The sequence below is a fragment of the Pezoporus flaviventris genome, unplaced genomic scaffold, assembly GCF_033815535.1.
Source record: "Pezoporus flaviventris isolate CSIRO_AGI_PZ_B2104156 unplaced genomic scaffold, CSIRO_AGI_Pfla_v1 ptg000002l, whole genome shotgun sequence".
NCBI lineage: Eukaryota > Metazoa > Chordata > Aves > Psittaciformes > Psittacidae > Pezoporus > Pezoporus flaviventris.
In genome coordinates, this window is record NW_026892550.1 from 23,362,586 (window position 1) to 23,385,021 (window position 22,436).

A 22,436-nucleotide genomic window follows, 5' to 3' on the forward strand; every position below is an offset into this window, starting at 1 on the left:
GTTAAGGACTGCTGTCTCCCTGCATGGACCGGCACTCACTCCACAGGTGTTCATTCCATTCCAACAGGACAAGAACGAATTCCAGGATGAAGACGCAGCAGAGGTTCATCCAGTAACCTCCTTGAATGCTGGCTGTATTCAGCCAGCTTGGTGTGCAAGCAGTGCAAATACAAGTCTGAATTCTTTAAGGACTAGATATGGAGTGCAAGCGCAACCTTTAGTCAACCTTTATTTAGTTTGCAATAACTTCCGCTTTCGTAGCTATTTTTGTGATTATGCCCTTTTGCGCATGTCGCGACACCCAATGCGCTGCTAGCGCAAACGCGCGGTTTAGCTCCCTCTGCAGTTGCTTTCTGTAACTGCTCACACGTGCTGCCTACAGGCACCGCTCAGCGGCAGTTACACCGGCAGATGCTCCGTGCAGCCCGCACCTAACCCCGTTAACACACCACACACCACCTCTGTCACGGACACCGCGCGGGCTCCCGACACAGCCCAGCCGATGCAGCGGCGCGGGGATAAGGTCGCTTCCGCAAGCGGGGGGAGCGCTTCCGGCGCGCGGGGCAGCGCGTTCAGCCGCGCGGCCGCTCGAGTCCGCGTCGTGCCGTGGGACTCTGCCTGTTCCCGCGCCGGGGCCGTGAGGAGGAGAGGGGCGGCTGCGGAGCCGGCGGGGCGGAGGCGGGCCGCCATGTGGGCTGGGGCTGCCCAGCGTCCCTCCGCGCTGTAACCGGGTCGGCCAAGCCCCGAGCGCCATGGCCCTCGCTGGCAGGACGGCCGCGTGGTGGGCCCGTCTGCGGAGCCCCTGCCCGTGTGCAGCCTCTCTCTGCCTGCCGCCCTGGCTGCCCGCGGGGCCGACGGCATGCGAGCGGCTGTACAGCTCTCCCGGCAAGGTGGGTCCGCAGGGCTGTGGGGGGACGTTCCGCCAGCCCGAACTTGACTGCAGCGAGTTCCCTAACGCGGGCGGCGGGCCCTCGTGTAGGAGGGACCTTTCCAGACAGGCGTTGTCGCCCTGGAGATAGAGGGGTTTGCGGGCCTGTGGCCGCAGCAAGGCTTGCCGCTCCAACCCGAGGCAGCCTGCAAGGGACACGGCAGATAATGCTGTTTAATGCCGTGTTTTGTTGCTAGAACTCCGTGCTTGTTTTCTACTCCTCTTGTCCCGGGGCTACATGCATAGCCTGTGTAAGAGGGTTGAGCTCTGTGTATCTGAAATCAGCGTTTTTAGGTGAAGTGTAACTGATTGCTTTGGGGAGTCTCCTGGTTCCTGAAGTCAAAAGCTTTGAAAAGCAAAAAAAAAAAGCTATTTTTCTTCAAAATGTGATATTGCTTGGAATGGGCAGGTGTAACAAAAAGGAAAGTCTTTTAGCGTTGGATCCTTCTGTGTGTGAACCAAGGAAGTCAGGCTGGTTTTCTGCATTTTGTTTTTTTTTTAATTTAGCCAAGATAAGTGTTACCTGTAGTTTCCTTTTCCACGAAGTCTGCTTGCTCCTTATGATAGGTCACTGATACCTGAGCTGCTAGGTAATGTAATTGTATTCTTATCATGGTTGTAAAGAATGATGTCCATAATGGTCCTTTGAATCCGGTTTTCTTAATCCTTAAGTTTAACAGTTTCACAAACTTGAAACTGCTTTAAATTTTCCAGCTCCCTATATTCTTAGGAACATAGTGCCTTTCACAACACTTGCTGTTTCACACCATACTTGATGATTATTCAGAGCAGCAAATGATATATGTACTTAGGAGTAAAGTGAAATCCTAGTAATTTAGACACTGATGACAATTTAAGTTTTTGTATCTCTATTCAGTCTATACCTCTTAGGGAGAAAAGAGTTAATTTTTTTCTAAAGGCCAGGTCATATTGTATGTAGAGACTTTAACCATGGTTTATGAAAATAAATTTCTGTTTTTCAGGAAAAATTAGATATGTCGACATACCCTGTTGAAAACATTAGAAACTTCAGTATTATAGCTCACGTAGATCATGGCAAAAGTACACTAGCGGACAGATTGTTGGAAATTACAGGTAAGTGTTCTCACTTATACTACCTTTTCTTGACGTGTAAGATGATGGGTAAGTTTCTGTAGCTTTAGTTATTACTAAAATTTCTAATATCTTTGTTCTTCTAGTGCCAGGTAGCTAGTACTTTTGGGCCGTCAGTCGTGTAGTGCTACAGATGTGAATATGAAGGAAGTGTGTAATTCACTCAAGGAAGTATGTATTTTAAAAAAAGACTGAAAAGGAGTGTACTTTCTTGTTCAAGATGCTATTCCTGTTATTCTTGACTAGTGTTCCATTAGACCAGTACATGGCAAGTTTATGATATCCACTACCAGTGTTTGGAGTGGACAGAAGGGGGCCTGTCACACCCAGGTACTCTGAAGAGTAGTTTTCAAGTGTTGTTGAAACAGAGAGGAAATTCAGCTGCTTGTACTTAGGTGAAAGTAATCCTATGCCTTCTTGTGAATGAACTGTAAACAGCTGCCTTTCATGGTGGTGGTGCTCACTGGTGTACTGATACTTTGAAGATGCAGCATTGTAAGCTTAAGAAATGTACACTGTTATGTTTGTTTAGATTTAGTGAGTAGAATAACTGTCAGTAAGTGTAAATTCCATGGATTCTTAGCACCCATATATATTTGCTTTTTCCTTCACTCTAAGTATTAGCGAAGATGTGTTACTTTCATCTCCAGAGGTATTTATTTTGTTCTCATTGGAGTGCTTCTTGGACTTCAGTGTTTTTATTTCTCTGTTGTTGTTGAGGATAAGGAAAACTACTCCTTTTAAAATGAAAGTGAGAAACAGAAATGCTAAGGGATCTTCATAACTATAAGTGATTCTGAAACTAGGCTTTCCTTGGAAGAGAGAAACAGAGGTTGCCATTGAGGGCTCTCTAAGGTAAGCCATAAAGCAATTGCTGTATCTCCGAAGAGGAGATTAATTTTGGAGAGTCTTGCTTTTTCTCATTTAAGGGGTGAACAAAACAAAACATGGCAGAGAAGCTATTGATAAAAATTACTATTTATGATTACCCCCTGTGTGTCACTATGGGCAGTTTTACGTGATGCCTGTGATAGAATGGAGTTTTGAATTCAGGTCTGTCATGCTCTATGATAATGCTCTTACACTTGGGAGTGGTTAGAACTGTGGGCCATGCAGCTGCTCTCCAATGGTAGGAAGTGAAATTGCTTTAAACATCAAAATTATTTAGCACCAGATGGAATTTCTGTTACTTCTTAATCTCTGATGTTTTGTATCCTGCTTATTAAGGGAAGTATCTTATATAAAATCATAGAATCATAGAATAGTTAGGGTTGGAAGGGACCTTAAGATCATCTAGTTCCAGCCCCTTGCTGTGGGAAGGGTCACCTCACACTAAAACATGTCACCCAAGGCTCTGTCCAACTTGGCCTTGAACACCGCCAGGGATGGAGCATTCACAACTTCCTTGGGCAACCCATTCCAGTGCCTCACCACCCTAACAGGAAAGAATTTCCTCCTTATATCCAGTCTGAACTTCCCCTGTTTAAGTTTTAACCCGTTACCCCATGTCCTATCACTACAGTCCCTAATGAAGAGTCCCTCCCCAGCATCCCTATAGGCCCTCTTCAGATACTGGAAGGCTGCTATGAGGTCTCCAAGCAGCCTTCTCTTCTCCAGGCTGAACAGCCCCAACTTTCTCAGCCTATCTTCATACAGGAGGTGCTCCAGTCCCCTGATCATCCTTGTAGCCCTCCTCTGGACTTGTTCCAAGAGTTGCATGTCCTTTTTATGTTGAGGACACCAGAACTGCACACAATACTCCAAGTGAGGTCTTGGAGCAGAGTAGAGGGGCAGGATCACCTCTTTCGACCTGCTGGTCACGTTCCTTTTGATGCAGCCCAGGATATGTTTGGCTTTCTGGGCTGCAAGCGCACACTGCCGGCTCATGTTCATTTTCTCATCAACCAACACCCCCAAGTCCTTCTCCGCAGGGCTGCTCTGAATCTCTTCTGTAATATGTAACTTTATATGTAAAAAAAAATAAATTCATAAATGTTAAGGAGTTGAGGCATAATTTTATTTTTAAATAAAAAATGTAAGTTTAGCCTAATCAGATGGACAAGCTTCTGCAGCTGCAAGTTCCATGTTCTTCTGGTTAATAACTTATTTTGAGAGCTTATCTACTAAATGAGGCAAGAAAACTGTTGTGGTGGTGTTTTGTTTTTTTTAATTTTTAGGAACAATTGCTAAAACTGCCCATAATAAGCAAGTGCTGGATAAACTGCAAGTTGAACGTGAAAGAGGAATTACAGTTAAAGCACAATCTGCATCTCTCTTTTACAATCATGAAGGAGTATACTACCTCTTAAATCTTATTGACACGCCAGTAAGTTAAGTATATACAGTGTTTAAGTCACACAAAACTATATGTCTTTCTATTTAAAAGTAGGAGATTTGTGGCTTCTTATGTTTGTTCAGTTGCTTTTTTTTTTTTTGGTAAGACCTTTGAACGTATATACAAATGAAAACATCATAATATAAAAAGCTTTGCAAAAGACTCTAGAAATACTTGAAATTGTAAGCTTTTTTTTTTTCCTGCACAGGGCCATGTAGATTTCAGCTATGAAGTATCACGGTCACTGTCTGCCTGCCAAGGTGTCATACTTGTAGTGGATGCCAATGAGGTAGAGTTCTTAATTTTTGTTTTCTACTTAGAATTTCAGTAGTTTCTTTAAGTAAGCTATAGAGAAAGTCTGTCTCCACAGAAGTATTTTGTGGCAGGAAAAGTATTAAGAGTTTTAAAAATCTAGAGACTAATACTTGTGTGTTTACAGGCACAGCAGTAAAAGCAGAGGATTAGTGAAGAATCAGATCCTACTTTTTTACGGAGTATGAAATTTGCAAATGACAGTCTGGAGATAATGATGTTATTATTAAAATGTTATTTTAATAACATGTTATCATATATTAAAGATAACATTCCTCTGTCGTAGTCCATTTGTGAATAGTTGTGAACAAAGAATCTGCTGTTTGAGGTACCTGTTATAATCTTGGCTCTTCAGAAATAAATAACATACACAAAATATGTACTCAGTGCATAATGTATGCATAATACTGTGTTGTCTATAATTCCATGTAAGTGGACACACACACAGCATTATTCGTTTGTTTACTTATATTCAGATTATGTGAAATGATAATTAGGAAAGTTGTTTTCTTTCTCAGCAATGTGTATCATCAATAACCTTGACTTATTTTCCGTGCCCCAAATGGGTAGAAGTAATCTTATATTGTATAGCATCCCTAAAAAAACCCAAACCCTACTACCAAAACTCAGGAAGATTCCATTCTGAGCTTTTATAATGCTTATTTTCTAGGGTATTCAGGCTCAGACAGTGGCAAACTTCTATCTTGCTTTTGAAGCACAGCTTGCAATAATTCCTGTCATAAATAAGGTAATAAATGTTTTAGAGTGTCATATTAAATAGTTGGATTGTTTAAATGTGTAGAATATTGAAATGTACCTTCAAATAGGATTGCATAATGAAAAATAACTGGAGTGTAGTAAGAAATTTGTGTATTTACTCTCTTTAATATTTTATAGTAATTGCTGTGAACTAAAGGTTCCTTTACTTGTATATTTGAAATTTACAGTGCTGGATCATATGGAAGATATATTTGTTGTTTTTCAGATTGACTTGAAGCACGCAGACCCTGAAAGAGTTGAAAAACAAATTGAGAAGCTGTTTGATATCCCTGTAGATGAATGTGTGAGGGTAAAATCTCTTAAATTTTTAAAACTTTTATAACATGGTATTGCATTTTACAACATTGTACAATTATATCTACTTGGTAGCTAATGAAAGACAGGTACATGTAGGAAATCAACAGGGTGCTGTCTGCCTGTTTTTGACATATGTGAATTTCTTTAAAGTTTGTGTCTTGGAAGAGTGGAAAACATACATCTCTGTTAAAAAACTAGTATGTCTTGATGAATTACATCAGATAGATTTTACATTATTTCTCATTGTTGTCCATAAATTGCTTTAATTTGTACCATGGCAATAATTGCTATTCAAGAGAGAAAAAATTTGTTCCAGAATAATTTATAATCAAAGAAAAGTTTTGGAGTACTAGCATTCTGTAGTGTGCTTCAGAGTGTTTTTATGGATAGAAGTATTATCTGTGGCCACTAAAACTAAGTAAACATAACACTAATAGATACTGAATAAGTGTAAAATATGTTTTATAAAATTGTTGTTGGACTTGTTTTAGATTTCTGCTAAACAAGGAACAAATGTTGAAAAAGTTCTTCAGAAGATCATTGAGAAGATTCCACCGTAAGTCTTGATTTAATTATGAAACCTTGTGAGGTTAATGAGGAAACCATGAGTTGCATTTATACAGTATTGGCAGTAGTTCTGCACTTAATGTTGATCTGATTTTAAGTCAATACTCTATAAAGATATGTGGGAGAAATCTAATGTTGTTTTTTGACAAAACTAATTGCCTTCTATGACAAAGTAACCTGCTCAGTTGATGTGGGACCAAAAGTGGATGTTGTCTGTCTAGGTTTCTCCAAGGCTCTTCATAGCGTTTCACACATTCTCCTCCTAGAGAAAATGACTCATTATGGTCTAGACGAGTGTTGATCTGATTTTAAGTCAATACTCTATAAAGATATGTGGGAGAAATCTAATGTTGTTTTTTGACAAACCTAATTGCCTTCTATGACAAAGTAACCTGCTCAGTTGATGTGGGACCAAAAGTGGATGTTGTCTGTCTAGGTTTCTCCAAGGCTCTTCATAGCGTTTCACACATTCTCCTCCTAGAGAAAATGACTCATTATGGTCTAGACGAGTGGTCTGTGCAGTGGGTAGGGAACTGGCTGACTGGTTGCACCCAGAGGGTGGTGTCAAAGAGCCCCTTTTAAAATTGGCAACCTGTCCCTAGTGAGGACTACCAGGGATTGATATTGGGCCCCAATGCTGTTTAGTATCTTCATAAATTATTAGGAAGATGTGATCAAGTGTACTCTGGGCATGTTTGCTGATGATAACAAACTGAGTGGGGGACTGGACACTTTGGAAGGGAGAGCCATCCTCCAGGAAGATGTGGATAACAAGAACCTCATGAAGCTCAGCAAGGACAAGTCTAAGGTCTTGCACCTGATAAAACATAATCCAAGAGTGCAGCACAGGCATACAGTTCAGTACAAGTTACTCCCAGGGAGTTTCCGATTGGACACAAGAGGAAGATTTTTCATAATGAGAACAATCAGCCAGTGTAATAATCTCCTCAGGAAAGTGGTGGATTCCCCAACACTGGACAATTCTAAGATTCAGGTGGACAGGGGGCTGGGCCATCTTGTCTAGACTATGTTTTCCCAGAAAGATTGGACCAGATAATCCTTGAGGACTCTTCCAACCTGGTATTCTATGTTTTTTTTGGGGGGTGGGAGTGTTTGTTCATTCAGTGTTTTAAAAACACAATATGTAATATATAGGTTTATATTTTTTTCTTTTTGTGACAGACCCCAGTGTAATACTGCTGATCCTTTGAAAGCCTTAGTATTTGACTCCACTTTTGACCACTACCGAGGTGTCATAGCTAACATTGCACTCTTTGGTGGGGAGATTCAGAAAGGGCATAAAATTGTGTCTGCACACACAAAGAAGAGATATGAAGTTAATGAAGTTGGAATTCTGACTCCAAATGAACAGCCGACACATAAGCTGTAAGTAAAAAATTTTTTTAGTGTGGAACAAATCATAAATTGGTCTAAGATAAAATTCTGCATTTCTGGTTGATTTTTTTTTTTTTTTTTTTTTTTTTTTTTTGCTTCGAGTGGCTGGGCGATGTCTGGGATTTTAGTTCTTTGGTGGTGGGTTTTGTTGTGTGGTTTTTTTTTTCTTTAATGATTACTTGTAATTTAATGCATTCTGAGGCAGAAATTTTGGGGACTCTTTTTTGGATGATTCTAGGGGGAAGAAGCCATTCTGTCATCTATAGTACATGGAACACCTGGGCAGCTAGGTTTTTTTAAGGCTTCACATTTGATACTCTTATTCAGCTGTCCAATTTATTTCTAGGAACTACCTTGTTTGAGAGTGGAAGGGAGTGGGGCTCCATCTTAGTTATTGCTGCAGCATATTTTGAGGGTGAAAGACTTAAAATCCATGAATACAACAGCTTCCAGAAACTGGCTTCTCATGGCAGCAGTGGGAATTAAAACAGGTACTTAGAATTAGTGGAGAAGTTTTATCTGTTTGCATCCAAGTATGTGTTAATTACTTTCTTGGGAGATTCTCAGTGAACCTATGTTACTGTGTCTGGTGGATTGAACCCAGCCAGCAACTAAGCTCCCAGCCAGCCATTTGCTTACTCCCCCAACCTAGTTGGGATGGGAAAGAGAATTGAAGAAGGAGCAAAAGTGAGGAGAAACTCGTAGGTTGAGATAAAGACAGTTTAGTAAGTGAATGAAAAAGAAGATAAAAAAGTGACGCAAAGGCAGTCAGTAACTTACCACCTCCCACAAGCAGGCTGATGCCCTCCTATTCTGCAAGTAACGGCTACCTTGGAAAAACTACACTGATGTTACATGGCCTGGAATATCTCTTTGGTCAGTTTGAATCTGCTGTTCTGGCTGTGTCACATCCCAGTCTCTTGCCCACCCCTACCCTATTTGCTGTGAGGGGTGAAGTGAGAAACAGAGAACACCTTCATGCTGTGCAAACAGTACTCAGCGATAGGTGAAACACTGGTATATTATCAACAGCATTTTAGTCACAGATCAAAAACACAGCGTCATACAGTGCTGCTCTGAAGAAAGTTAACTCCATCCTATCAAAAAACAGTATTCTCTGTATTTTTATCTACCATGGATTCCTCTCCTAATAGCATTGTGTGCTGGTGGAAGGCGTTTGTGTATTGTTTCTCCCTCTTGGTATACGAAACTTGCTGTGGTGGCACCTGAGAACTGTTCTGGCTTCTGTGTCTTAGATCTGTGAGAAGCTCCTTCTAGCTACAGCTTTTAACTGGGAGTAACACAGAATTAAAAATCTAGAACTACAGATGTGCTGTTTAACTGAAACAGAAATAGAGCTACTTGAGAAAGTTCACAACTCAGAGGAGAGATAACTCTTGCTTCTGGACTGTGTATGGGCTTTTATGGGGTAATTTATTAAAATTTCTGTCTGGGCTAAGTCAAGTAGGAAAAATACTGGACATACTAATAATGCCAAGATCCACGTCCATATAACACCAATTTTATTTAGATATGCTGGACAGGTGGGCTACGTGATTGCTGGAATGAAAGAAGTAACAGAAGCCCAAATAGGAGACACACTGTTTTTGTATAAACAACCAGTGGAGCCTTTGCCTGGCTTTAAGTCAGTGAAACCAATGGTTTTTGCAGGTAAGAAGTAAACTGATATGAAGTGGAATTATTTTTTTCCAGTAACAAAAGAAAGCCATTAAAGCTTGTAAAAGAATATATATGAATATTTAGAGCTGTGAGGAATAAAATTTTAGCTAAGAAATTAAACAGAAAATTAGCTACAGAGGCATGTCATAGCTTTGTGTAATTTTCCCTGTGATTTAACAGTGTCAATAATAGTTGTAGATTGGGTTTATATTCGGGAAGCTAGGGACCAGGTTAGGAAAGCTAAAGCCCAGTTAGAAATAAACTTAGCTAGAGGTATTAAAGATAACAGGAAGGGATTCTACAAGTACATCGCAAATAAAAAACAGACTAGGGAGAATGTAGCCCCCCTCAGGAAGCTCTCGGGAGAACTGGCTACACAGGATTTGGAGAAGGCTGAGGTTCTGAATGACTTCTTTGCCTCAGTCTTCACTGGCAAAGGCTCTGACCAAACCACTCAAGTCTTGGAAGGCAGACACAGGGACTGTGAGAAAGAAGACCTTGGGCCCACTGTAGGAGAGGATCTGGTTCGAGACCATCTTAAAAATCTGAATGTGCACAAGTCCATGGGTCCTGATGAGATCCATCCGTGGGTCCTGCAGGAGCTGGCAAATGAAGTTGCAAAGCCACTGGCCATCATATTTGAGAAATCATGGCAGTCTGGTGAAGTTCCCGATGACTGGAAAAAGGGAAATATAACCCCTATTTTCAAGAATGGGAAAATGGATGACCCAGGGAATTACAGACCAGTCAGTGTCACCTTTGTGCCTGGCAAAATCTTGGAGCAGATTCTCCTGGAAGGCATGCTAAGGCACATGAAAATCAACAAGGTGCTTGGTGACAGCCAGCATGGCTTCACTAAGGGGAAATCCTGCCTGACCAATTTGGTGGCTTTCTCTGATGGGGCTACAGAACTGATGGACAGGGGTAGAGCAGCTGATGTCATCTACCTGGACTTGTGCAAAGCGTTCGACACTGTCCCACACGACATCCTTGTCTCTAGATTGGAGAGACATCAATTTGATGGATGAACCACTCGATGGATAAAGAACTGGCTGGATGGCCTCACACAAAGAGTTGTCAATGGCTCAATGTCCCAACACAAGACCAGCAATGAGTGGTATCCCTCAGGGATCGGTGTTGGGACTGGTCTTGTTCAACATCTTCATCCGTGACATGGACAGTGGGATTGAGTGCACCCTCAGCAAGTTTGCCGATGACACCAAGCTGTGTGGTTCGGTTGATATGCTGGAGGGAAGGAATGCCATCCAGAGGGACCTCGACATGCTTGTGAGGTGGGCTGATGCCAGCCTCGTGAAGTTTAACCATGCCTGGTGCAAGGTCCTACACCTGGGTCGGAGCAATCCCAGGCACAGCTACAGGTTAGGCAGAGAAGAGATTCAGAGCAGCCCTGTGGAGAACGACTTGGGGGTGTTGGTTGATGAGAAAATGAACAGGGGCCGGCAGTGTGCACTTGCAGCCCAGAAAGCCAACCATATCCTGGGCTGCCTCAAAAGGAGCATGACTGGCAGGTTGAAGGAGGTGATCCTGCCCCTCTACTCTGCTCTTGTGAGACCTCACCTGTAGTATTGTGTGCAGTTCTGGTGTCCTCAATATAAAAAGGGCATAGAACTGTTGGAACAAATCCAGAGGAGGGCCACGAGTATGATCAGGGGACTGGAGCACCTCCCGTATGAAGACAGGCTGAGAAAGTCGGGGCTGTTCAGCCTGGAGAAGAGAAGGCTGCTTGGAGACCTTACAGCAGCCTTCCAGTATCTGAAGGGGGCCTATAGGGATGCTGGAGCGGGACTCTTCATTAGAGACTGTAGTGACAGGACAAGGGGTAACGGGTTAAAACTTAAACAGGGGAAGTTTAGATTGGATATAAGAAGGAAATTCTTTCCTGTTAGGGTGGTGAGGCACTCCAGTAGGTTGCTCAGGGAGGTTGTGAATGCTTCATCACTGGCGGTGTTCAAGACCAGGTTGGATGAGGCCTTAGGTGATTTAGTGTGAAGTGTCCTTGCCCACGGTAGGGGGGTTGGAACTAGATGAACTCAAGGTCCTTTCCAACCCAAACTATTCTATGATTCTATGAATAGAAGTCTAACATACATTTTTAGTAGTGATTATTGCTTTTAATGCCAGTAAACTCCTGATAAGATGGAAATGTTGCGACTTAAAAAAAAAAAGTAAATTAAAAAAAATAGTAAATTTTTGGGATTTCTTCATCTTGATAATCAGGTTTCCATAATAATTGGGATTTTAGTCTTTTAAAACTTAGCAGCTATTTTATTTTTGTTAAACACGATAAACTGCCAAAGCTAATACTGAGAATGATTCTGTAAAATATTTGACTTCTTAATCTTGAATAGTTCTGAAGAACTGTTGCCACCAGCTTCAGTAACCACTACAAATGCTATGGAGGATGGCTTTAGAAAAAAACAGATTCTGTAGAACACTTTCTGGACTTGTGAAGGAATGTGCAAAACTCACTTGAACTGTCTCATGGTGATTAGGTCACCTGTCAGTCAATGCAGAAAGGGGTAGTCCTGTAAATAATATTTTGGTGTACATGTGTGTTACTGCTTGGTGTAGAGTAATCTACACTTTCTGAACACATGGTGATGTGAAAAGTGATACAGTAGAACCTATTCCAGGCAGTAACTGCACAAACAGCTGGCTTCATTAATTAAAAAAAAAACAACCCACAACACTTGCAACTTTGAAATGGCAGTTTTGTTTTTTTTTATTTACCTTTGAAGGAACATTGGTCTGCTTATTGAGTTACGTTTAAACTGTATGTTTACACTGCAACCCTGCAAAACATTGTTATACTCAATTGTGCATTTTACACAACTGTGAAGGATTAGATGAATACAGTGGCCGTACCATTATGGTTTGAATGTTAGTTGTGAGGTAATCTAAAACTTTATTGTACTTTAACTAATTAAAAAAAAACCTTATATTGTTTTTCACATTTAAAAACAGTTGGAACAGAAAGTGAGCTATTTCTGATTTTATTACTGTGTTCACTGTAAGATGCATATTTGAAAGGTAAGTACACACAAAAATAAAGATCTCTATCACATCACTTCTACCTGATATGTTTTGACAGGAATGTATCCTGTAGATCAAACAGAATATAATAATCTCAAAAGTGCTTTGGAAAAGCTGACATTGAATGACTCCAGTGTAACTGTTCATCGTGACAGTAGCCTTGCCTTAGGAGCTGGATGGAGGTTAGGCTTTTTATACTGCTTTCATGCTTGGAACTGTTCTTAAATTGAGAATGGAGGTTTAAATCAACTGAAGGTAGAACTAAAATGAATTAAACAATAGGGGCTTTAATTCAAATTCATTATAGGTAAATATCGAGAGCGTTTGATTTTTCTTGCATTATTTGTGCAGAGTGTGAAATTTGTTGTGTTTGATAGTTTTTGTTTTCCAAGATTCATACAATTGAGGGGTAGGATCATTTGGAAGTTGTTTGCTGTGCCTGATACTGCCAGGCTAGCAATGTAAACAAGCTGGAGCTTAAAAAAGCCCTGCAGACAAAACAAACCGCTGTAACATTCCAGAGGATATATGCATACTTTTACCAACAGGATATTTTTTCCAGGTTGGGTTTCCTTGGTCTTTTACATATGGAAGTCTTCAATCAGCGTTTGGAGCTAGAGTATAACATGTCTGTTATTTTGACTGCACCTACGGTTCCATATAAAGCTATTCTTTCTTCGGCAAAGTTGATAAAGGTATGCTAAATTTATGATAGCTTTGTGTAAAGAGCAGCTTAAACGCCTCCTGTAATAAACATTTACACTTTTTTTTTTTTCCCCAAAATCTAGGCTAGTACTTTATTTTATGGTAAATACTAGAAACACCAATATTTAACTTAAAAGTTTTTTTTTTAATGGAAATAGATATTTTTTTTGTTTTTTTTTTTTTGTTTTTTTTTAAGAACACTAACTTTCCTTCCTCTTTCCACTTCAAGCATTCTCTTTTTATGTCTTACATCTGCCCTTGAAAATGGGAATATAGGACACATTTCTTGCTGTGTTCTTTTAAGTGCATACTGACTGGGCTGAGTTTAAAGCAGGTGAAATAATCTTTAAGGCTTTACCCATCAGAAAACAGTATTTTTAGGAACAGCATATAATGCTACTGTAGACTGGCAGGGGCTGGTGAAACCAAGTCAGTCTCTGATTACAGTGAACAGGCATCTACATACTTCACTGCACTGGGTACAAATAAAATCACTATTTTGAGTTTGAGAGACAGACAGATAAGGGCTTATGAGCACCAGCTGACAGAGGAGGCTGCAAATAGCACTGGCTCATTATCCAACATGTACTTTTAAACACTACAGAAAATCTGTAAATTAGTAACAGGGCATATGTGAAAGGTTGCTGTACTTGGAAGCTGTAATGCATAGACCCTTTTTCTCTCAGCTTATTTTGGTTTCTTGCTTAGGCAGTGTAGCAGCTATGCATGAAGCAGTTGACACCTTTGGTGCACAAATGATTCTGGATTGCTGATGTGGGATTATTTTCAGATGGTACTGGAAGTAGGTGCTTGTTTGTGGAAGCAGTATAATCACTTGCTTTGGTGGGGAAATTGTATGTACACAGTAAGAAACATGATCTTCCTTTTATTCTTACTTTGGAAGGGTAACTCCAGCCCATATCAGGATGATGAACTGGAAAGAATAGGTCATGAAAGCACTCACACAGGAATAAAAAACTTAATTTTTAAGTGCACTTAAGCCTGTAAGGGAGCCTGAACCCCAAGTTCTACTTGGAGAAGAATGTTCCCTTCACCAAACTCCAGAATACTTAGAGCAGGTCTTTTGTTGAACCTGTGCTTTGCACCTTACAGAACCAGGATGGAGTAAGAAGGAAGATCCTTGCTTTACAGGCAAGAGAAAGCTGGAAAGATGGTCAGAAAGGTTTTTTTTTTTTTTTTTTAATTCCTATGGATAATCCTAGGTTGTAGTCCCAGTGCTAAGCACTTCTTCTATTTAAAATTCATTTAATAAAATGCCTGAAAAAACCCACCATTTCCCAAATGAAAAGTCATTCCTATAATCTTCCTGTAGTTCATCAAGGACTTCTATATGTGGTGTAGAAATCTCTTCTAAAATTGTGCTTGGTATAGGTTTGGGTTACATAATCCACAAGTGTTTCCAAACTAGTGAAACATTTTTCAGCATTTTTTCCTATTTGTCTCCTTTGCTATTCAGTTAACTTATTTGTAAAATCACAGTATGTTTGTTTGTTTCCAGGAGCATGGTAAAGCAGAGATTACTATTATCAACCCTGCTCAGTTTCCTGATAAAATTTCAGTATCAGAATATTTGGAGCCAACTGTTCTTGGTACTATTGTAACACCTCAGGAATATATTGGGAAAATAATTGTTTTATGTCAGGTTGGTATATAGTTTTTAGTTTTGTCATTTGCAATTTATGTTCTTCGTGTCATTCTTAAAAGTGAAAACACTAGATGCTGGGTAATAGTACAGTAATTACTAAATGCTTTTGAAAGATCTATTAAAAATAATTCTTGGCAGGAAAGATGAGCCTGCAAGTCCTATTGTGTAATACTCCAGGGTGTGTGAAACTCCAGTGTGTGTGAAATCTAATTTCAGTGAAATTTTGTGGACAAATAATTATACATTTAAAAGGCAGCAGTAAACAGAAGCTGTTAATATTTTCAGAAATTCAGCTTTTGGAGAGGATAGACTTGTGTCATATGTCCAGTTAAGCTACAACCACTTAATTTATTACGGTGCTGCAATTTGTTCTAGGACTTTAGCAAACAACCATTAAGAAAGTTGCTTTCGGGCTTGAAGTACTGGAGTTCTCTTGTGTAACTGAACAGTTGTTTATTTAATTTGCTTTGTATTTATTTGTGCAAATTTTGGTCAAGGGGAACTGAAACAGTTTTTATTTGTCTAGGATCGTAGGGCAGTCCAGAAGGATATGTTGTACATTGATGAACACAGGGTTATGCTAAAATACCTCTTTCCACTGAATGAAATTGTGTTGGATTTTTATGATGCTCTTAAGTCTCTGTCTTCTGGTTATGCAAGGTAACTACCTCCCTCTGTTCCCCCCTCTTCTTCACCCCCCACCCTGGATCCTGAGGGAGGGAATGAGAAAAGATTTGAGAAGAATATATGGAAAGGCACAAGTGAAGAATATTGTGGTGCTGCACATCTAGTCTTGCTTCACCCTTAATGGATTAGATTCACTATGAAAATGGATGGAAGTAAGTCTGAGAAACTGAAAGTGCATCACTACACAATAATAATTTTCTTTACTGATGCATGTATTTTTCAAGCATGCCCTCTAGAGTGGCACTCACTCATCTATATGAGTAAGATCTGGATGGTTCTTACTTGTCTTGAAGTGACAATTAGCATTTTCTATCAAAGGAATCACTGAAACTGTACTTCTGACTGTATTCATTGTCTCTTGGAAAAGAATGCTGATTCTTTAAAGCCAGTAAAACTAACCAACATACTGTCTTTAAAACAAACAACACTTACTTATTTTATGGGAATAAAATAAATCATCTGTATTTTGAGACAGAATGTTCTGTGGTGGGTGGATTCTGGGAATTCAAAGGCTAGAATAATGCTCAGCTGTTTGTGAAGGGCCTTGTGAGTTTAATGGAAGAAAAATGTTGCATGGCATTATGCCTCCATGGCTTTATGCCACAGGAGGCTCTTACAAACGTGGTGTGTAGAGATGTGGTTAGTAAGATACATTTTGACAGGAACTGGTATACCTAATTACATGATTCACTTTATAAGAATAAAACTGTATTTTATCGAGACTGAATTTAGTTTGAGTTTGTGTAAAAATGAGAGGAAAGATGTGTTTTGCCCAAGTTTAGACATCTGTTTGCAGTAGAAGCATAAGCAAAAGTGGAGAGTCAAGGACAGGTAGAAGAAATAGGGGAATGAAGATCTTGAATTTTCTCTCGGGATCTAGCTGTCCAGCCAAGTGAAAACCAACCTGTTTATCAGGAAGCCATCTCATGGGTAGAATTGTGCAGTGTTTCCTTTGATTTGGGTGTGACAGTGTTGCATTGTGTTACTTCTTGATTTTTATTTCCTAATACTCCCTAATTTTGTTACTGTATTTAATGCTTTCAGTAATCATACCTCTGTTATATTTACACAACTATGGCTTATTAAACCTATTAAGATAGAAGTACTTTCAAATACTCGAAGGATTTTTCTTTTTCCCCTCTGTTCTGGTATTTCAGATCTGACCAAATTAGTGGTACCAGCATTCTCCACATTTATACTTCCATACAAGATGCAGATATGTAAGATACACATCTCCTGCATTTTAAGAATTTTTGCAAACTGATACACAGACAGCAAGGCCCATACCTACCAAAGGACAAATATGTTTTGGAAATGAAGAAAAAACCTTAGTTGTCAGAGAGAATGATAACTGGGGCCATATAAATAGTCTCTGAAATGAGAGGATGAAAAGAAAACAATCCAGGGTGTTAGTGTTTGATTTCTCTGACATGAAGGATATATACTGTTCAAAAGCTGTGTTGAAGACTTTCCAGCTGATAGAAAATAAGTACTTGAATATGCTCTTTAAGTGATTTGCATTAAGCATGTAGAATTTTAAATTCATTTACCTTGCTCAGTAGGTTGGAAGAGTGGATGATGTCTTCTGTTGCATTGGATATGAGATCTATCTGCAGTAAATTTCTGGTCTAGTCTTGCATAAAGGAGACATACTAAGGGACTATTAAAAACTGGGCTTCTAACTGTTTTATTAAGAAATGTGTCTTTAACTTAAAATTCGTGGAAACAAAGAGTGCAGAATGTAATTTTTACAAAATCTTCACTAACTTTTAAACTGTTTTCATTTAGTTTTGATTATGAAGATGCAGGATACCAGGCAGCAGACCTCATCAAAATGGATATTCTTCTAAATGGAAATCCAGTTGAAGAACTGGCAACTATCATACATAGGTAGGATTACTGGATTCTCCATTCCAAATAAATAAAGACTTCCAATTAATATACAGTGTTTTCATTGTATGTTAATAGGACTCGGTGATCTTAAGGGTATTTTCCAACCTAAATGATTCTAAATGACTGACATACATGTATTACTATTAGATAACAAATACAAATGAAAACAGAGGATTTTGCCACATTGCCACTTTTGGAAATGATGTGAAAAAGAGGAACATTTTGTAATAGAAAAATAAGGGAATACATACCATAATTAAAAAAAAAATTCTACTTCCCTTTGTTAATTTGAGCACTAAATACAATATTTTTGTGGTAATGCAGGTGTTAATGGTTTGTGTATTTTAGGTGTAATCCGGGTGTTTATTGTAAATATTTTAAATTTATTTGAAGAACTTCTATTAATACAGTCCTATCACCTGTTTGTATGAAGCAGGGGATATATGGTGACCACTCATTAGATGTAAAATTATGATCTGATCAGCTTTATCTTTTGAGTTAAAAAGATACTCTACTCAAATCCTTTTATCAGTTTGGTGTGGGTGTATTTTGAGGGTTGTATGACTTTCTTAAAACACCAGTGACTTTCTTTTTCAGTGATAAGGCATATGCTACTGGTAAGCTCTTATGTGAACGTTTAAAAGATGCTATACCTAGACAGTTGTTTGAAATAGCCATTCAGGCTGCTATTGGCAAGAGAATCATTGCAAGAGAAACGTAAGTGAAGCCCATCTGTTTCCCTCCTTCCCCCCTTTTTTTTATCTTAAGATAACCTAAAATATGGACTTTTAAGTGTCTCACCTAAATAGTTTTGTACATTACAGTACTTTACTGTAAACTCCTGTTTTTCTTGTATATGCTGCTGGGTCCTCTTGGGGGCAGGGGAAAGAAAGGCAGTTGAGCTGTGACTATGCCTAAGGACTTTGTATAAATTTAACTGGGGAGAAAAGAAAAAAAAGTATTTTAAATTGCCTGTGGTCCGCATTGCAGTTAGTGGATAGAGTACAGCTGGCACTACCCATTTGTCCACTTCCTCTTTGGCAGTGGAAAAAGCTTCTTTCTACTGGGGGGGGGGGGGGGGGGGGGGGGAAATCCCAGCTAGTTCTGGAATATTTTCATCCCCAGAAGTGTCAGAAAAAAAAAAAAAAGAACTGAACTGTACTGTACTGTTCCAAAGGAAGTATGTTGCAACTTGAACATAATGTCACATTTTTGCTGTTGCTGTTTAAACAGGATTTAAACTGTGGCAGAGACCCAAGCAGGGGTGCTGTAAGAATTTGTGTGTATGTATCTCTAAATACGTAACACTTAACTGTGAATCATAGCAGAAATCCTGGATGAAAAGGCAAGACTGTAATTTTTATGTATGTATTACCCTACGGAATATTCTAGAATTGAGAAATGTGAAGTCAGTCTTCTGCTTAGAACTTCATCTTTTGTACACAAAATATCATAATTCCAACGCATCTTACAAAACTTGCAGAAAAGCAACACATAGAATTTTGATGACTCAGTGTTTAGCTCCACATACAGATGTCCTAATGTGTTAATACATTTATGTTGTTTAACAGGCTGAAAGCTTACAGAAAAAATGTTGTGGCAAAATGTGTAAGTAATTTTTTTTGTTTTGTTTCTAATCTTTATAAACCTAAGAGTCCTGCTAATGTGATAGGCCTTTCTTCTAGAATCCCACCAAAGACACATTCTGCTTGTGCTCTTAAGTGTCAGCGGTGTATTAAGGGATATAAGAGTAATGACTTTTTCAAAATTACACACTTAGAGTGAACTCAGCCGTGTGTGTTCACTCCTGTCTCCTCACCATTTCCTAACAGTTGTAGATAAATGTGTGTCTACGCATGTGTGTAACTTCACACATTTCCTAAGTTGTCTGCAGGTGATTTAAGAAATTATAAAATTACTTCTTTAGAGACTGGATTGTGATTAGACTTAGCTTTTCAATAGTGTATCATAAGGTCTTAAATATTGCAATAGCTGACTGTCAACAAGACTTGACAAAGCTGTAGTAAAACTGTGATGCTTCTTACTTGCTTACCTTGTGTTTAGCCCTCTAAAATGTTAGAAAATAAATAAAGTGTCCCTTTCTCACAGCTGTTACAGAATTTTTCTGATAGGCACGTACATGGGATGGTGTTTGTTCAGCGCTGAATTAATTTCAGTTAATCTATCTAGCACCTAAGCACCTAGGGCTAGTCAAGATGCCACAGTGTATCTGAGCTGGCAAGCTGCTGCTCTTTGGAGGGAATTTGGATATCCTAGAGGTTTTGTCTAATGTCAGCCAGGGTTATGTGAATGCATGTATTTAGGTAACTGAATTCGACCTTCAGCTGTCCGAACGAATATGCTTACTTGCTCATTTGTTCTTTTTAACTAGTGGCCCGTCGAAACTACTTGGGGTATAAAATAACCTTTTGTCATAATATAACTAGGTTTTCTGGCCTTGAGTTTAGCATTTCTGAAGTAGACTGTAGTTGTATTCTGTTTAATCTCACTACAATATTTTTCCTTTTCATAGTATGGTGGAGACATTACAAGAAGAATGAAGCTTCTAAAGAGGCAGGCAGAAGGAAAGAAACTGATGAGAAAAATTGGCAATGTGGAAGTACCAAGAGATGCCTTTATACGTGTTTTAAAGAGAGAACCTGACAAGTAGAGATTGGTGATACGCAGCTGATTCTTCTCTCAACTTTTTGTAGACGGTAGCATAATGAGCTAATGTATCACTGTGAGAGGGAACATATTTGACTTTAAATGCTGTAAATTAAGTATATGGGGGAACATACATTGAAAGGACTACATACTTAAAATGTACAGGTATTTGTAGATTATTATGAAATTAAAGTTATTTAACTTGACTTGACTGAATCAAAGTTTCCATTGTATTGTTTCATATTTTTAACATGCAGTTTTAGTGTAACTGTTTTATTTTTGCATTGCAAGTCTGAGAGAATAGGAACAGTGTGGCAAAAAGTTTATAAAAATAATGGAAAGATATATATAAACAGACATTGCTGCTTTTTATTTTATTATCAAAAAAGTCTGAACTGTTGCCACAAAAATATCAAGCTACTTCCTATTTTACTTTCTAAAGTTGCTATTGTCAGGAAATCATGATGATGCTGGAAAATAATATCGGGAAAAATAAATGATAACTTTTTTAATAAATGTCAAGTTTTAATATAGTAAAGCACAAGATACGTAACTATTCCACCAGTGCAATCAACCACCAGGAGAGGCTGTTCTTAAATTTAGACTTGTAACTACACTTTGATATTGATTAATCGTAAGCTAGTTCTTTTATTTCAGTCTGAATACAAGGATGAATTGTGAAAATCCTTGGATGGATGGTATTGGGATAATTCAGAAGTTTCCTTTCAACATATATTACTCCCGACTCTGCAGAAAGAGGAGGAGAGGAATCCTAATACTGTAGTGGTTTGTTGATGCCTGGTATGTTGAGGTGGCGATTTTTCATTTTTATTTGAAGCTGTTTTCAGCTGTGCTAAAAATCAAAAATCCAAAGATCTGGATGTGAACAAGGTATCCCCTGATCTCTAATAAAGGTATAAGCTACTGCTGCTACTACTGATCCTGAAGAAAGATGCTTATGTAGATAAAGGCTCTCTAACATTATTATTCCTCAAAAAAAAAAATGCTAGCAGGAATGCTAGCTTAAAAAAGATGAAGATAAAGATTTTTTAAGTAAGTACAGATACAGTAATATGCAGTAAAAGCAAAGAAACTAAAAGCAGTATTATTCCCCCCTCTTTTCCGTCAAATAGACCTAAAAGAGAGAAACCACTGCCTTCAGCCTGAGGAATAAAGCAGAACTAAAGGTAAACTAGACAGTATCCAAACATAAAATCTTCCATAAAGTCACTGAGTATGACACATCAGATATGTTACCTAATTAAATGAAAGTGACATGCATGGATAAAGCTGCCTTGACAATGGAAGAACTCAGCCTTTTAGCCTTGTTCAAGGCATCTGAAGCAGAAAAAAAAATACAAGTTTCTAGTCTAGTTTTGAGAGGATTTATACATGATGTCTGGTTTGAGAGCAAGGACTTAAATGAACTGGTAATTTAGCTTTTGACAAAAAATAACATTATTCCATTTAGTCAGGTGGGGCAGATGTGACAGGCTGTTAAAACTTACTCATTTGTCCAAGATCCAGTAACTTAAGACTTACTTTACAAACTTAAATGCTTTTGCCATTTGGGTTTTAATGACGGACTGCAGGGTAACAGGTAAAACTTTATCTGATTTACAGGATTGACTTATTTTTAGTAGTTGACAAATTGGGAAAGTACTGTCATTGAAGAACTGGTATTCCATAAGAAAGTAACTGGAAGTATCTTAAGGTCTGAAATGATAAAACCAGGGTACTAGGAAAAAACAAAAAAAAGCACAGAAGAGCCCCCAACAAAACCCACAAACACTGAAACTGGGTTTAGAAAGCCTACAATAGAATTCTGTTTAACAAGAGAAATAAACTGGAGGAATGAAGACTATTCATGGAAAGAGGCAGAAACAGCCTTAATTCTACTCAGATGAGTACAGGTACCAGTATATACGTGGGCCTGTGCTTCACAGAAGTTACAGTAATTACAAAAGGAAAAGAGATGCCCATTCAGTTGTCTCCTATGTCTTGAGAGAGCACAAAAGACAAGTTGGAACAGTTGCCTAGGATGACAGATAAGTGAAAGGTGCTTTGGAATAAAAAACAAAAACAAGGAGTTGCAAGGAAGAAAAGCTTTTACAAGTAGAGGGATATAAAAGCTACAGATTTACACTCATGTTTAACCCTAAATTACATTGTTTCCTCAACAGCATTCCCAGTTTTGGCACAAGGTGGATCATGATCAGTAAGACAAAAACATACTTGAATTTCTTTAATAGCAACCTGAACTCAGGATTATTTTTAGTCTCATTTCTTGTAGCACAGATATTATATAAAGTCTTAACTGTGAACACTAAGAATGACAAACCTAACAATGCATTTTG

At 38.8% G+C, this 22,436-nt stretch overlaps 1 protein-coding gene across 2 annotated transcripts; it reads left to right on the plus strand.

Annotated features, from left to right (window-relative positions):
- The first annotated feature begins 545 nt into the window (after nt 1–545).
- Nucleotides 546–20,290, plus strand: GUF1 (GTP binding elongation factor GUF1). 2 transcript variants are annotated; one of them, XM_061471810.1, is made up of 17 exons: nt 546–890; nt 1,912–2,023; nt 4,219–4,367; nt 4,585–4,665; nt 5,359–5,436; nt 5,674–5,757; nt 6,257–6,321; nt 7,515–7,718; nt 9,259–9,398; nt 12,520–12,643; nt 13,024–13,156; nt 14,686–14,829; nt 15,359–15,492; nt 17,308–17,409; nt 18,010–18,129; nt 18,984–19,020; nt 19,946–20,290. In XM_061471810.1, the coding sequence occupies exons 1-17, from the start codon at nt 753–755 to the stop codon at nt 20,081–20,083; spliced, it is 1,983 nt and encodes a 660-aa protein (XP_061327794.1). In that variant the 5' UTR covers nt 546–752; the 3' UTR covers nt 20,084–20,290. The 2 variants fall into 2 exon arrangements, with proteins under 2 accessions (XP_061327794.1, XP_061327803.1); XM_061471819.1 differs by lacking the exons at nt 9,259–9,398; nt 12,520–12,643.
- Nucleotides 20,291–22,436: the final 2,146 nt, after the last annotated feature.